The 16,745-nt window shown below is 33.6% G+C and overlaps 2 protein-coding genes across 2 annotated transcripts in view; one reads left to right on the plus strand and one right to left on the minus strand.

Annotated features, from left to right (window-relative positions):
- Positions 1 to 13,915, plus strand: part of LOC108754571 (cadherin-87A) — a 16,294-nt gene extending 2,379 nt beyond the window's left edge. The window contains exons 2-14 of the mRNA XM_018496996.1: positions 4,283 to 4,586; positions 5,109 to 5,380; positions 5,684 to 5,848; positions 6,458 to 6,896; positions 7,378 to 7,619; positions 7,790 to 8,314; positions 8,654 to 9,006; positions 9,177 to 9,391; positions 9,580 to 10,139; positions 10,434 to 10,742; positions 11,034 to 11,328; positions 11,743 to 13,387; positions 13,630 to 13,915. Of these exons, the coding sequence (XP_018352498.1) occupies positions 4,289 to 4,586; positions 5,109 to 5,380; positions 5,684 to 5,848; positions 6,458 to 6,896; positions 7,378 to 7,619; positions 7,790 to 8,314; positions 8,654 to 9,006; positions 9,177 to 9,391; positions 9,580 to 10,139; positions 10,434 to 10,742; positions 11,034 to 11,328; positions 11,743 to 13,387; positions 13,630 to 13,840 (5,529 nt within the window). The 5' untranslated portion in view covers positions 4,283 to 4,288 and the 3' untranslated portion in view covers positions 13,841 to 13,915. The remainder of the gene's footprint in view (positions 1 to 4,282; positions 4,587 to 5,108; positions 5,381 to 5,683; positions 5,849 to 6,457; positions 6,897 to 7,377; positions 7,620 to 7,789; positions 8,315 to 8,653; positions 9,007 to 9,176; positions 9,392 to 9,579; positions 10,140 to 10,433; positions 10,743 to 11,033; positions 11,329 to 11,742; positions 13,388 to 13,629) is intronic.
- A 1,909-nt stretch (positions 13,916 to 15,824) lies between these two features.
- The window catches only part of LOC108754431, a 6,381-nt gene continuing 5,460 nt past the window's right edge, over positions 15,825 to 16,745 (minus strand). Inside the window, exon 6 of the mRNA XM_018496702.1 lies at positions 15,825 to 16,474. Coding sequence (XP_018352204.1) covers positions 15,958 to 16,474 — 517 coding nt within the window. The 3' untranslated portion in view covers positions 15,825 to 15,957. The remainder of the gene's footprint in view (positions 16,475 to 16,745) is intronic.

The following is a 16,745-nucleotide window of genomic DNA, read 5'->3' on the forward strand; positions in this document are numbered from 1 at the left end:
CATAATTTTGATTAATTCCTTTTATTGTTTCTCGAAGGAAACAAAGAAATAGAAAGTTCGCTACAAATTAATTTAAACTCACTTCCATGATTTGCAGAAAACTGTATAGGCTAACTAAATAATGAATTAAAATATTTAATAATATCAAATATTCCTACTTTTATATTAATCCGAAAATAATTATCTGCAGTGTTTTTATAGAAACAAAAAAATGTGAATTTTCGTAGAATGCATACTGTTTGACATATTTTCTTTTTTTTTTTATATAATTTTTTATTTTTCTTTGTGTAATTCCATCAAAAACTTGCAGTAAAAAATTGTTTTATTAAATATCTTTTTTATATTTAGAAATATTGTCATAATAATTTACTTAACGGATTTATTTTATTTGTAATATTTCTTTTTTGGTTTTTACTTTTTTCAGAAAACTATGAGTAAATCCGTATCCGTAATGTTCTCAAATACTATAATAATATAGTAATAATAGTGATTTTTAATTAGTATGTAAAGATATTCCAGGTAATTGTTTATGTAAACAAATAAGGTTACTATTCCCGGATTAATGTCTAGCATTGTTTTATAAAGGCTATAACTTATCTATGTTCTTCTATCTTCTAAGAAAATATTACTTGGATTTTGTAAAAAAAATTTTGCAGATAAGAAGATATGATGCATGTTCTATAAAAAAGTTAAATTTTGATATATAGATTTGCAAAAGTTATTCCAGAAATTAATGATTAAGACCTGTCTGTTCTTAGAAGCCAGTGCTTAAATGTCAAAGAAACTTCTTTGCTCTGAGTAATCAACTCATAAGATGTAAGATATTCGATTAAACTTGAAGTTTATTTATGTTGCTCATGATAAAAAAATTCTACTAAGATAAAAGATAAGAATAATTATATTGCAAATTAAGGAATTATTTTACATTATTTATAATTTATAATTTTTCATATCTGTTTGATGCATATATTTAAATTTCACGAACACGCAAATATGTGAGAACTTTTGTAAAATCATTTTTATAACAAACTCGCTGTTATATAAATCGTTAAATTTAATAATATGGTGCAATAGCTATAAAATCGTAATAACTAAACATTGCGCAACAACTGTAGCGATCTTTCGCAAACGTTAATTTCCAAACAATTCGTTGGATGGGAGTGCACTTGATTCCTTTCTTGCTGCACAGCTGTGACCGCAGTCATCATTCAATCTCTCGGTATCATTTTATACTTGGCTGGCAGTAACGGTGACTTCTGTTTAGAGTTCTCCGTACGTGTCGTAATTCGCTCAGCAAAACGTCGATACGCATGCGGTTATCATCGTCACGGTTTTCGCACCTCACAGTTTTCCGCATTACTCCAAGTACACAAAGTTAGAGAAACCAAGTTCGTTTCGAGATAATGTATTCTCATTAACGTGTGCATCATTCACTACTTATATTAAATAAGAATTGCGAAATCATAATTGGGCCTTTCAATTATGGATCAGTTGCGTGAGGAATCTCTCTTATATTCTATGAAATTTTCATGCCATACTGAGAACAATTTTTGACGAAAAATGAACGAATCAGAAAAGTCTGAGCACATCAGTCAGACTTTTGATTATTTTAATTTGAATTATAATTATAAAAATTCAACCAGAAAATTCTGTTCTCCATTTTTTTACTAGAATTTTCCTTAATATTATATAACCAGACTGTTTTTCTAATATAATGAATAAATCCCACAAATTTAACATATACATACTCCAATTTCAGTTTAGGACTGTCTTAATTTTTTTTTTTTACTTTCAAGAACGACAAATAAATTGTACGTAATTTGTATGAACTAAAAGTTATAAAAATTTATGCAAAAATATTATTAGGCACTAAAATCTGTTTTGATCGAATGTGGCTCTCTTCCACATTTATTTGTATTATTCAATATCTACGTATATTATTAAATACATCTTTTTTTCATTTTTTTTTTTCATATTTAGTACACAAGTATATTTATCTCATTTGAAGTATTTAGAATGTAAAATCAAGCGTCAATTCTTTAAGTTCAGACATTTCGTGATTTCGTTTGAATGGATAAGCTTGCTTCATTGTCCGCACAAATCTGCATTGACTCACGTTCAACAATTAAAAGAGTAATTGTTCTACGTAGTGAAATCTCGCTTTCAGCGTATGGTAATTGTAGGTCTCAACTTTCATTGTGCATTCACAGTTGAGTGCTATTACCTGATTCTCAATTCTGTTCGTTCAAGACAAAAGAAAAGCAAGATTAAGGAAATAGCCTTCTATCTAATCACGATATGAAAAAACAATAATAAGATTTTGTGCACAGTACCAAAAACTAAACAAGTCTAAAGATTTATTTATTGTTATTTTATTATTTATGATTATTTTTATTATTAAAAAAATTTTTTTATTATTTTTTAAATGAATCTTCAAAATATATATTAATCAAAGCTTAAAACTTTGTATTTCTTAATAAGAAATTATTATACTTTTGTAATAAACGTTTCAAGATGAGAAGTATTTTGTTTCCTAAAAATTTAACTCTTTAGAGATACTTGGGTTTTACGAAAAACTTTTTAGTTATTATATAAAATTTAAGAGTTTTTAAAAAATCAGATCTAAAAAGTTAAATTATTATATAAAACTGAAATTCATATTAAAATACTAACAAATACACAAACTCCACGAACAGACATATACACGTATTATTCTTGCATACATCAGTCTTCGTATCTTTAGAGAGCACTGCTTCTCATCTTATTACGACCTCGCTCGTGTGTGTTCTTGCGCGTGTCGTATTCTTCGCTGCAGGAGAACGCATCTTGCAGTGTGCGTAACACGCGCTTCCTCCTAGCCATAGTAGATAGGTAAATAGGGGCTCACAATCGAGAACTGTTCTTAACATGCACGAAAAGAAAGGGACGGATCCGCAAGTACGGCAACCATAAATTTCCTTCCTCTAACCGATTGATAATTACATCTTCCGCAGACGCGATTCTTGATGGCGGCCGTGATCGGTAGAACGCGGAAGTCGAGGTTGTACTCTACACGCACGAAGGCGTCGAGGAAATGCAGGGCCATTACCCCACGCTGTATGTCACTGTTGCTCCTGCCGGCGTCATTTCTTCTCTAATGCTTAGCAATACTGTAACGCGTCTGCCCACGTAATGTCAAGGATAGAAGGCGGCTCACTAATATCATTTCGAACGTGGGAGTTGCAATTAAGAAAGCGAGTACTTTTTTTTATGACAGTCAACACTAATGTAGATTCTAGTTTTCGTTATTTATAGATACACTTATTAATAACCTCTATGTAAAATATTCTACTTTCTCAAAGTTGAATATCCTCCTTCTTGTAAGGTATAAAATAATTTCTGAGTAAAAAACAAATTTCTCCTGTAACATAAATTTTCTTGGAAGGTGAATTACGATGCCGTTTTTCCCCTGTAAATAACGTGCTATAAGAGTGGCTTTCTTCGAACTCGTACGACAGATTTCTTCGAGTACAATACACGCACTGCGAGATGAAAAACGTCACGCATTTCTGCTATTCGATACAATCTCGCGATTCGATTTGGTCACGTTGTGCCATTTTCACATATAGATCGGCTTCTGTGAACTCCTGAAATGGAATCTGATTTCTAACGGCGTTTCACTCGGCGGAAAACGCATTTCGACGATGTATCGGCCGGCTGCGATTGCAGAGGTTGCCGGTAGTACCGGTCGCGGTTCGCCTGTACACCATACTCCTTTCTTTTGTACAACGACTAAAAAGAATGTAGCAGTAGACGGCAGATAGTCGCATTTGAGTGGAGACTAAACGCCTTCGGATCTTGTATCCTGCTCACGCGATTGCCGTTTCCTATCTGCACGCTCGTTTGCATGCGCCGATTGTAACTTTTCGTGTAATGGTTCGATGAACTCCGACACTATTCTATTATATACGACGACTCTGATTATATTTCTCGATCAATAGCAGAAACTTTTTTACTTTAATACTCGTATTCTAATTCTTTTCTATATGCTAGAGAATTTTTACTTATTTGTGCCTATAATAGAAATTATTATTACGAGGCACTGATTTTATTTATTGTCATTAAAACAATAATAAAATTCATTATTTGATTTATCACCTTAATATTTCGATATAAATAATAATCTGTTGTTTTTTTATTACTACGTTCAATTTTAAATTGATTTTTTAATTTTATTTTATTTGTCTTATTGTTTTGCTTTTTGTTGCTATGACTTTTAGATAAAATATGAGGTCGATTACAGGTGACGATGTGGGCGATTTTATTATTGTTGGTCTCCACGTGGTCTTCGTCATGGGGTCAAGTGATAAACAGGGCGCCCCACTTTATCCAAGGTGGAGACATGGCCAGGTTGGCTGTGTCAGAAGGTACACCGCCTGATGTCCCCGTTTATACTCTCCGTGGAGAGGATCCTGAAGAATCTAGATTGCACTACTCTATCAGCGGCGAATACTTCACCGTGAACAGGGAGACCGGAGTGGTAATCCTGAGAAAAGCCTTAGATAGAGAAACACAAGATCTCATCGAAGTCATTATTAGCATAACAGGTAAAACTGTGTACATATATCTGTTAATGTGTAACTTCGATTTTTATATAAGCTATCTTTATGAAATAAAAAATAAAAAAATTTACTGTATATTTTCTAATCTATACAGATATCTTCAATGTTTACATATCATTTCAAAGAATTATTTTTAAAATTGATAGAAAATTATTGTTTAATTAAATAATATCGACAAAAAAATATTTTTAACAAATTAAATATCGTTTTTGTTCTTTTCATTTAACAATCTTAAAGAAAATCATCCTCTTTAAGTCATAAAAAACGTTTTGACGATTTTTTTTTTAAATTAAGTTAGTTCACTTTTGATGATTGATAGGGTTTACCTAACTTATTTATGACCCGAAAATCATATTTTTTAGTTGTGTCACTTGAAGTACAAGAGCGAAATGTATAATTGAATATTCGTATTGATGTACATTGACTGAAATAATAAAATATTTATTTTGTCAAGTCGTAATGAGAAAAAAATTGATTCAGTTTACTGAATAAATTTGCCCGTTTCAGACGAAGGTATCGCTGGATCGGAACCTAACACGGTGTCTCTTCGTCGCGAAATAGCGGTGCTCGACGAAAACGATAATCCACCGGTTTATCACAACCGACCGTACGCAGCCAGGGTGCCGGAAAATGCGCAAGTGGGTAGCTTGTTACCTCCTTCGGGCACGATTATTATCACGGATCGCGACGGTGGAGTGAACGCCGACGTTCACGTACAATGCGTCTCGGCGTCGCGCGACGACGACGTCTGCGAGGTCTTCGACATCTCCACGGAGAAGGTATATAAGTAATAAACTTTAGTATAATTATTTAAAAAAATTTAAGTAATCCATATAATGTAGAATATTTGCAACTTTGCAATGTTACTGCAATATTCCTGGAATGACCTGTGCTGTATGAGAAATAATTAAATTATGAAATTAAATTATTTAAATTAAATTAAAAGTAAAAATATAAATACTTCTGGAGTACATATTATTTTTTTTAGTTAATATAGTAACTGTTTCTCTTTTATCTTAAAGCCATCTTATAGAAATGGATGAGAACTAGTTTATTGAGATAATCGCGACGAGTTGTTGTAGATTGCTGAAGGAGAATACGACGTGCTGATCACGTTAGCGAAACCGTTAGATTACGAGAGGAGAAATTCTTATTTGATTAATTTGCTGGCTGTCGACGGAGCCAGCGATCCGTCGAAGAGGTTGCAGGCCAGAGCGACCGTTGCCGTTGACGTTCTCGACGTTCAGGTAAGTAGGTCTTGATCATTATTGAAATAATTATGTATAAAATCGGCGATAATCCTACATTGGATAATAACGTCATTTACAATAAAATTAGCAGAGAATCATCAACCTGTTATTCAATCTCTGCCTGTCAGCGCAAGCGTTATGAAGTGAAGATTCATCTTCGTCACGCATAGGGTTTAATCGTTGAAGTAATGAATGTATTATAGTCTTATTTTTATCACACATTCGTTGCTACATATTCTTTACTAAATATTGTGTAAATTCCACACCTTTAGATATTATTTTTAATTTCATTTTTTATTTAATACTTTTTAGTATGCATATAACTCTATTTATTATAACTTATTATAATTTTATTATATACACACTTTTACTTTTTATTATAATAATAGTACAAAATAAAATTGTGAAACTCGTTATCTCAGTAACCGAGAAATTACGATTTAGTTTATGCAAACGCACGATTTACTTTTTAATAGAAACAGTCATTTATACTAAATAAGCGAAATATAGAAATAAAAGATTTATAGAAACACAGAGAAATAAGGAGATTTCTAAATAATTCATTAAAGATCTATATCATAAACTTTTGCACATATTTTTTTGCAGGATCAGCCACCTGTTTTCCTGAACGCGCCTTACAGTGCGGCACTTCCGGAGAACACCGCAGCTAGTCACACGGTTTTAATGGTGAGAGCACGTGACGGTGATACCGGTGAATCGAGAAATCTGTTATTGACGCTGGAAGACGATGATGCGGGGCACTTCGATCTTGAGATGTCTCACGATGGTGATGTCACGGTTGGCAGATTGGTCACAACCAATGTGTCCCTCGACCGTGAAGATCCCAGGATTCTGCAAAATGGCGGCATTTACACCTTCCAAGTTAAAGCCACCGAGCTGATCAACAATGAAATACCAGCCGATACCGCGACATCAATTGTGACAATTGTCGTCACGGACGTGGATGACCTCGAGCCCGTTTTCAACGAGGATTACTTCAGTATCAAGATTTCAGAGGACATCGGAAAGAACACTCCTCTACCAGGTCATTAAGCTTATTGAAAATCGTGTTTACTTTATAAAATTAAATATTAAGTTGGGACAAAAGTTTGTAGCGTTACTTCATTTGTATTATGTCTATATGATTTTTTTTTTAATTTGGCAATTGTATCATTCGATAGAGCCAAATTTCAGCTTTAAGAATCTGTTCTTCAAAGTGCGATATAATAATTTTTAACGGAATTATAAGCAATTAAAATCTTAATGCTCTTTTTATTTTATGTTTCCGTTCTTTTTCTGTAAGCAATTATAAAATGATAATTTTTTAATTATGTTGTTGTAAGTGAGAGATAGAGACTGAATCTTTTTATTAATTATTTATGGAACAAGAAAAGTGATAGAAGTAAAATTAAATATTTTTCTTTATTTTCTCTCTCTCTCTCTCTCTCTCTCTCTCTCCTCTCTCTTTTTATTTTTGTTTTGCATTTGAAAAGATTCTCGTGTTTGATGACATCGTGTTTACACAGGTCTAAATATGATTGTGAGCGATGGCGACGTGGGTGACAACGCGAAATATTTTCTGGCGTTGCGAGACGTACCTCGATATCCTGGAATTAGCAAAGCATTCACTGTCAGTCCTGAAGAAGCTCAGGGTAGAGTACCGGTGGTAATTAAAGCCAAAGATGTCAATGTTCTCGATTACGATGTTGATGATCCCACAAAGAGAGAAATTGAGTTTGACGTCATTGCGACTGTAGCGAGTGAAGTGGTTAGTCTTCTCTACTATTTAATTTAATTGTGAAAAATTAGTAACTAGTCAATCAACTTAGTTGACTTTATTTATATAAGCGGTCCTGTTCTAATCTTATATTGATTTTTATTATTGGAATTTTTAATATGAATTATTTGTTAATATGAATTATTTGTTTATTGTGACAGGTGGCAACCTGTAGAGTGCATATCCAGCTGTTAGACGCCAACGATCACAGCCCCGAATTCTCTCAATCGATGTATAAACTATCGATCCTGGAAGACGCAGAACCCGGCACTCGCTTTGGCGATGTTTATGCAAAGGATTACGACAGCGGCTCTTTCGGCAAGCTAACATATACTCTGCGTGGTTTCGGCGCAGACAAGTTCAAGACCGATTCGCAAAAGGGTGGGATATTTGTGGCGAATAAATTGGACTATGAAGCACAAAAATCTTATTCCTTGACGATGGAGGCGACGGACGGTGGCGGCCGAGTGTCCGCTGTTAATATTCTCATTGAACTTGACGATGTTAATGATAATAAACCAACGTTCGAACAGCCGGAATATTCCAGGACCGTTCGCGAAGGTGCTACCAGCTTTGATCCGCAAATGTTTGTCAGGGCGACCGACATCGACGGACCAATGCAAGGCAATGGAAAAGTCGTGTATTCGATTAGCCGGCATAATAGTGTGACAGACGACGTCTTCAAGGTTTGTCATTGAAGTGTTTTTATAATTTTTATCAGATCGATTACTGATTTATTAATTTTTAAACTTAAAAATAAAAACCTAAGTGTTTTTAAAGTAAAATTTAATATTACACAATTAACGTTGTATAATTATACTGTTATTTAATAATTCGTTTTGTGATAAATGTTAATGTTTTCGTTAATAAATATATTTTATTTTATTTCAACTTATAGAAATTAATACTAATTTATAAGATTTAAAATAATGTGTGTATAATTCCTAAATCTTTCTCTTGTAATAAAATTTAGTATTATTTTATGATGTACATTTTAAATATTGGTTTTTCAATGAATTTTACAGATTAATCCAGACTCAGGAGAAATAACCATGTCGAAACCGGTTCGTTCTGGAGACACTGAAAGGGGCATTTATGAATTAATCATTCGTGCGACTGATACTGGCATACCACCACTATATTCCGACGCAAAGCTTTTAGTTCGCGTCGGTGTTCCGGGAAATCAAAAACCTATTTTCCGAGGAAACTATAAATCGAATTTACCAGGACCCAGTACTTATCGGGCGAGACTTTTAGAAAACGCATCTCCAGGAACAGAAGTAATTCGGGTGGTCGCCAATGATCCCGACGGAAGAGACAACTTGCTTCAGTATTACATCGCGTCCGGTTCTAAGGATAATTTTGTTATTGATTCCAGGTGCAATATAAAATTTACTAGATAATGAGCAATGTTAGAATGTATAGCCTTTCTCTTACTATCTTTTTGTCTTGTTTTTATTTTAATTATTTTATTTCACTATTTTAATTGAAAAAATTCGGTAGTTAGCAAAATTTGATAGTAAAATTAATAAGAGTCACTGATTATAGTTCTGGTATCATAACTGTGTCACCTGACGCTCGCTTGGATCTGGAGACTGGTGGTGAAAAATACGAGGTGATTGTGTACGCTGTTGATTCAGGTACACCTGTCAAGGAGACAGCTACCACTACCGTCACAGTGAACATTATAGATGTAAATAATAAGTCACCAACATTTAATGAATCAACGTACATAGTTCATGTCTCGGAACGCGCAGCCATTGGTATGTTGCCAATAAACAGTCACCAATTAATAATTAGCTTTGTATTTAACTCTTATTAAACAAGTCGTCTTTAAAATAAAAAATAAAGAAATTCTAAATTCTAGATGAATAAGGAACTTTAGATTTTTTTTTGTACTTGGCAGCCACACTGAGAAAATCTAGTAACAATAATAATTTATCATAAATAGGTGAACTCGTATTGAAAGCGGTAGCGAATGATCCTGACGCAGACGCATATCTGGAATATTCTCTAGTGGAACCAATAAAAGCTGTCGACAAGACCGGTGTGGCTTTGAAAAATACTGCTTCTTATGATTACAAAACAGCATTTCGAATAAATTCCACGACCGGTGCAATAACCGTTAACCGAGTGCTAGATTATCAAGTGGCCGCTGTCGTAATACTAACAGTGCAGGCAAAAGATTTAAACGCTGTCGTTGACAGGGACGGACAGATAGCGAAAGTAGAAGTGATAATTTACATCCAAGCTTACAGCGACGATAATCCGACGTTTACCAATTCTGGATGGTCACCAAACAATCCAACGATAAAGATCACTGTTCCGGAAGAACAACCCCTGGGTACGACGTTGTTGATGCTGTCGGCGAAAGAGCCAACGACGGGATATCTGGTACAGAGGTTTGAATTGGTGAGAGAGGACGATGACGAAGGCTACGTTAATGTGGGTGTTCAGAGCGGCAATGTAGTGCTGAGTAAGAGACTAGATTACGAAGTGCTGAATCAGAAGGTAGGAGTTTACACTTTTGAGATTGCATAATTTTATCAAATAGAAATCGTATAAGTTTTAAGAGAGAGAGAGAGAGAGAGAGAGAGAGAGAGAGAGAGAGAGTGACTTTGTAATAAAAAGAAATTCGGAGAATTTAGAATAATAAAATCAAGATTATTATAATTGTTATGATAATCTTAATATTTCTGATCTAAAGATACTTGATTATTTATATTAATAATATTAACAAATAGTTTAAATAAATTATATTCTCTCTTTTTTAACATAAGATGTAAAATTTTAAATATGTTTCAGTTTATTCGCTTTAAAGTACGAGCACTTGCTAGAGATTATGATATAACGCGAAAAATGTCGGAGGCCAACGTAATCGTCGAAATTCACGATATCAACGACAATATTCCTGTTTTTGGGCAGAAGGATTATAAAATCTCTGTCTTGGAATCAGCTAAACCCTCGAAAATTGTGTTGAATGTACAGGCATTGGATATGGATAGCTCTAAAACTGAACAGGAAGTCCAAAGAGGATATGGCGAAGTGAGATACTCCTTGACGGGAGAAAATGCTAATCTCTTTGAAGTGGACCCCATAATGGGCAACATCCAGGTAAAACTTTCCTAATAATTTTTAATAATATATGTCTTAATTTATATTCTAATATATAAAAATATTACTTGATCAAAATATTAGCCTGAAAATATTTGAAAAATTCAATTCTTTAAAAACTAATGTAAATTTTAAACGTTAAATCTAAAGGATATTAAAAAATTTTTTTTTTACATATTTTTTAGGTTTAGTGTTTACAATTTAGTGTTTAAAACTGATCAAATTAATTTGTGAAAATTATGTAATTCTTATAGTTTTATTAGAATAAATAATGAAACAAATAACTTTTAGATCGCCGCAAACACGACTCTCGACAGAGAAAAACAATCGGTGTTGCGTTTTTATGTCGTGGCATCAGACATGCCCCAAGGTGGTGCTGAGCAACGGAGTAGTCGAGTCTTAGTGACGATCGACGTTCTCGATGTTAACGATAACACTCCTAGCTTCGAACAGGAATCTTATACCGCGGTTATTCCGGAGAATGCACCTGTGGGAATCAGTGTGGTGAACATCACGGCTACCGACCCGGATGAAGACGAAGGCGGGTCGATCAACTTTGAGATTATCGACGAAGGTGAAGCTAATGGTAAGATCGAAGTGTTATTGTTAATTACAATATTAGTTTTTCGAGATATAAACAGTGTCATGTAATTTAAAATTAGTGTTACTTTAAAAGTTTAAATAACTGTGAAGAAGAATTGAATATTTGTGACTACAGTTGCATAGTAAAATAATTATAATTAGAATAAAATAATTATATTAGTTTTATTTTTATAGTTATTGTTAATGTTATATTATTAATAATAATATTGTAGTTATATTTATAAAAAAATATATAGTTCACCAAAAATTGCACTATAAATTGTAATTAAATTATGGCAACTGCAACATTATTTTCTCTTAGTTTCAAATAAAATCTAATTTCCTTTTTATAGCAAAATAAATTAAATAACATTGTTTATGTATAAAGCAAAATTAATTGTGCAATTGACGTTTTTAGGATTGTTTAAAATAAATCACACGACGGGCGAGATATATTCGGCGCGAGCATTGACTGGCAAAGGCAGGACCGAACCGTACAATATGCGAGTGCGAGCGCAGGACAATGGCGAGCCAGCTTTGTATTCGGATGTGAATCTTATCTTGTACATTGGTGACGTAGTGAGCAACGACGGCGTGCCACTGTTCATCAGGCCGACGTTGGAGGAGGTAGCCTACATCGCGGAGAACTCTACCGTTGGTAGTCCGGTGTTCCAAGTGGTAGCATCCGATCCAGACGACCCGAATTTGCCAAATGGCAGAATCACCTTCCGTTTTCTGGAGGACGGTAATTTTGGCAAAGATGCGAGTGCCTTCAGGATTAACAGCGATACCGGATTGATTAGTACACGCAAGTTACTTGATAGAGAGACCAAAGACAGCTATACGCTGATCTTGGTAGCACAGGACCTTGGCGAGCCGCCGCAGCAGGCAACCAGGGTTCTCCAAGTGATCGTGAATGATATCGATGATCACAAACCGCACTTCAAACGCAGTCTAGACAGTCCGCCGATCGAGCTGAACGTTCTGGAAGAAATGCCGGTAGGTTCCAAAGTCGGCGTGATCGAAGCGGTCGATGAAGATATTAATGAAAATGGGATGATCGGTTACGAGATTGTATATGGGAACGAGGCAGGGCTGTTTGTTGTGCAGCGTCTGGAAAATAATTCCGCGGTCATCAAATCGAACGGTCGTCTCGACCGGGAAACTGCCGAGTTTCACTTACTGACCGTGAAGTGTTTTAAGTATTCTTCTAAGAAGTCGGACATAGTGCCGAAACCATACAACAAGCAGGATCCTTCGGAGAGACAGATACTTATCAAGGTCCTGGATATCGATGATAATAAACCGCACTTCAAGAAGGATAACATAACCCTGGGGGTTCGTTTGAATGTGCCAATCGATACCAGTTTGATCACATTGGAGGCTTATGACGCTGATTCCAGCGCGTTACCTATCAACTACAACATGAGTAGAGTATCTTTCACGTCTCTAGTTGATTCTTCCATGTCACAGAAGGAGATACCGTCGCAACTGTCTTTGAATGCGCGCACCGGCGAGCTCAGGACGACAGGCTCCATGGCGGGATACGCGGACGGTTTCATGGAGATGATCATGTCAGCGAATAACTCATTGATGCCAGGAGGCGAGACTAACATCACTGTGAGGATCTTTCTGTTGCGCGATCGCGACATGCTGAAGTTTGTATTCTCGAAGCCGCCAGTTGAAGTTAGAAAGACGTTGGAAGACTTCGAGAAGGCGGTTCAACAGGCTCTTTCACTGCCAATCAGTGTCAACGTCTACGATACGCAGTTTTATTCGAAAGAAGACAACTCTCTGGACTTTTCGTCGACCAGCTCGTGCTTTCAGATGGTCGGCAAGGAGTCTTACGATTTGGACGAGATGCGATCGTTGTTGACTGATCCGAGGAATAAAGAGTTGAAGAAAGTATATAGAGCATATCATGTGGAGAAGGTGCAGCATTGTGCCGCCGTGGTAGCCCGCGCTGATGCCTCCATGACGCAGATTTGGGTTCTAGCTATTGCAGTCCTCGTCGGAATCGCTACAATCATTTCCAGTTGTGCACTATGTTGCATGCATGCCAAGTAAGTGACAATCTGTTAGTCACATTGCTAATAGTTAGTAGTTTATGTATATAATCACCATAATATATGATTTACCTAACTTCGAGACTTTTTTAAATTTTTTGTTAAATCCAAATATTATCATTTCATCATTATAAGCAACAATTATTTACTATTATAAGCAATAATTAATTTTTATTTTCTTATTATTTCACTGACAAATAAAACGTCGGATCAAAAAAATTGAGTTATTTCTTTTTCAGATATAAACGGCAAGTGAAACACGCGCGTTTGCGCGATCAACCGCGACCACCTCTCAGTTATGTCTCTTCCGGACCAGCTATGGTCAGTTCTGGATCGCATACAACTTTGGGACCTGGTACGATGGTCACGTTGGGTCCACATGAAGGCCCATACGAATGGGGAGTCGACACAACTCTTTACCATCCAAGTACGCTGGGTTCGAGAACGTAAAGATTCAGGGCAATATTAGAGAATGTCTCTATAAATTATATAAATTTTTTCTTAGACGAAATATATTTAGAAGTTGCAAACAAAAACTCAATTATTAAACAAAAGCCAGTTTTGTAACAATATTTGTAAAATTATAACGTTTCTAAAATTAATTAAAATTTTATTTTAATTGAAGTCATGTTAATATTTAATATCTAAAAAGTAATGTATATATATAAAATTGTTAAGAAAAAATTAATTAAAAATGTTTTCTGAAAAAACGATTTCTGATAAAATTTTTTTAAATGCAACTTTTTTTAACGTAATCTCAGCAGATTTTATAGGTGTAATAATAATAAAGTGAAATATAGTGAAAAAGGTGTACCGCAAGTTACAGAACTATTAGACAATATGTAATTTATGAACTTGCAAAGAAAGAAGAGTTCGCTGGTGCTATATTCATAATGTAAAAAGTATTGTACGATTTAAGACGCGCCCATATAATGAAGTATATGGTTTGTAAAATTCGACAATGTGTTATCTTTAGGTAATTTTAAGATTAGAATAATAGTATAGAATTACAAGTCTAATATATAAGTAAAATATATAACTATAAATTCTCGACAAAGAAGAGAAAGAGAGAGAGAGAGAGAATTGTATATTTTATTTATACTGTACTTGTGATATTGTTAAGAAGCTACAAATGCGTTTTTTTGTGTGTTGTAATATAATGTAACATTATATATATTCGTATTTAAGATAAAAGGAAATTGTACATTTTATAGTCGACAATATATACGTTTTCAAGTTTGTATAAATTAGTTTTATTATTTATTTAAATGTTTAATACGATAACTATCTATTTATATTTGTGACAAATAATTTATAAACATGTTATAAATTTTTTCAAATTATACACAATGCATACAATAGAATCAATTTTTATATATTAAAAGTTGCAATTGTCTATTAGAGAATTGTTCGAAATAATAAAAATTTACACTATCAAAAAATTTTTCTATAAAATTTTAGCAAAGGAAAAATTGTCTTAGAATTAAGTCAGGAATATGACACTTTAAGGATAAATGTTTATTCTGAATCACCCTATATATACAATATAATTTCTTGATTAATAGTTTTCTTTAGTTGTTTTGCTATTCTCATTTTCTAAATGTACATTATATTCAACGTCACAGTGGTCTGTGAAGCAATCCTCTGGTAAGCGACGAATATCTCTCTGAAGATCACGAAAGATTTCCGAATGCCTTTGATGAAAATGTCAAGGCAAGGAAGCAAGCTTGGCTGAATTTAAGCAGATTATAAACATGATATTTAAATGCTTGTCTGATATGAAAAGCACATTGATCGTTCTTTTTATCAAAAATGCTTGGCATATAATAGAAACGATCAGTCACTTCGCGCACCGGTGATTAATGAAAGTTTGTTGAGCGATTATTGAATCCTCCATAGTTGAAATCTCCATATTTCCTTGTCGAGATACATGCTATAGCTTCATTATGAGTTGGCAATTTTTTATTATATTTTTTTTGTATTTAATATATATAAAAATTACTATTTAAATGTTAAGAAATAAAATTTTTATATATCATTATTTTTTATTTTACTTAAAGTAAGTAAAATTCTAAATTCAAATTCTTGAAATTGTCAAATCAAATCAAAAATTAAAATTCAAAAACGAGATCCAATAAGAATTAAAACATTAATTAACTTGTGTTAAAACGTTTCAAATTAGTTAAACTTTTCGACTGGAATAAATTAAAAGATTTTATTTAATATAATAAAAATAGGACTACGAGCCAAGCAAGGTCTTAATGCTTAAGTTATCAAAAAATATTTATTTTAATAAACGTTTCGTTTTGACTCTAATTGGGTTATTTTCATTGGAAAGTTGCGATTAAAAAAAGCACAATAGAAGAACTACAAAAATATATTTCAAAACGAAGTACAATAACAATTACATTAGACATAAACATATGGTCGGTGATTCAAGTGAGATAACGACATGATGTAAAATTTATCGTTTATATGACATTAAAATGTCTAGCACATCGAATTATTAAGAGATATTTAATAATCTTTTCTCACGAATCACGTCTTTAGTAACTATATTTTTAATTTCAACGTAAGAGACTAAAACGTCGAGAATCTTTAACGATATCAATATCCTTTAAAAGATCGATGCTTTTGTTTGTGTTGGCTTTCGGTCTATCAATCATCGTTGCGTTGTCGCAATTCGCACAATCTTTCTCTGTAGTCTCGATCAATTTTTGCGCATTAATTTCATGATTCTCCGTGCTGACATAATCTTCGTCGATGCTTAGTTTATGATTGAGAGGTACGATAGAATCTCCTACGATACCATCACTGTTAACCAAATCTGAATAAATTTCTGAATCATTATCCGGTACAAGACCTCCATCTCTCTCGTTTTTTTCGTCTAAATTCATCTCGTGATACCGCGATATTGGAAGACTGGCTATATCTAAATTTTTATTCTCTATGAACTTCGACTCCTCCATCGCGGAATGATCAGTCAAATGTTTGGTGATCGATTCTAAAGGAGACATTATCTTCTTCGCAAATTCTTGCCGCTCCTCAGGTTCCATCGATTCTGATTTGTGTATGATATCATTCCTAGAAGACAAATTAAAAATATTAAATACAATTACATTTTCTACGAAGACATCGAGTATTTTCAATTTCTCTGCGATAAATATGAGAGTGAAGCAATTATTTTAAATTAGAATTTGCAAGACAAACTTTAAGTTTGTTCTGTAAGTAAAGATTTTTTTCAGAATTTTTAAATATAATTTTCAGAATTTTTATATCAATTTTAGAATTTTTTTATATTTAAATAATTTTATAACTTTTTAGAAAATTTCTCACATTTTTTATACAAATTGGT

The sequence above is a fragment of the Trachymyrmex septentrionalis genome, unplaced genomic scaffold (assembly GCF_001594115.1).
Source record: "Trachymyrmex septentrionalis isolate Tsep2-gDNA-1 unplaced genomic scaffold, Tsep1.0 scaffold8, whole genome shotgun sequence".
NCBI classification, from domain to species: domain Eukaryota; kingdom Metazoa; phylum Arthropoda; class Insecta; order Hymenoptera; family Formicidae; genus Trachymyrmex; species Trachymyrmex septentrionalis.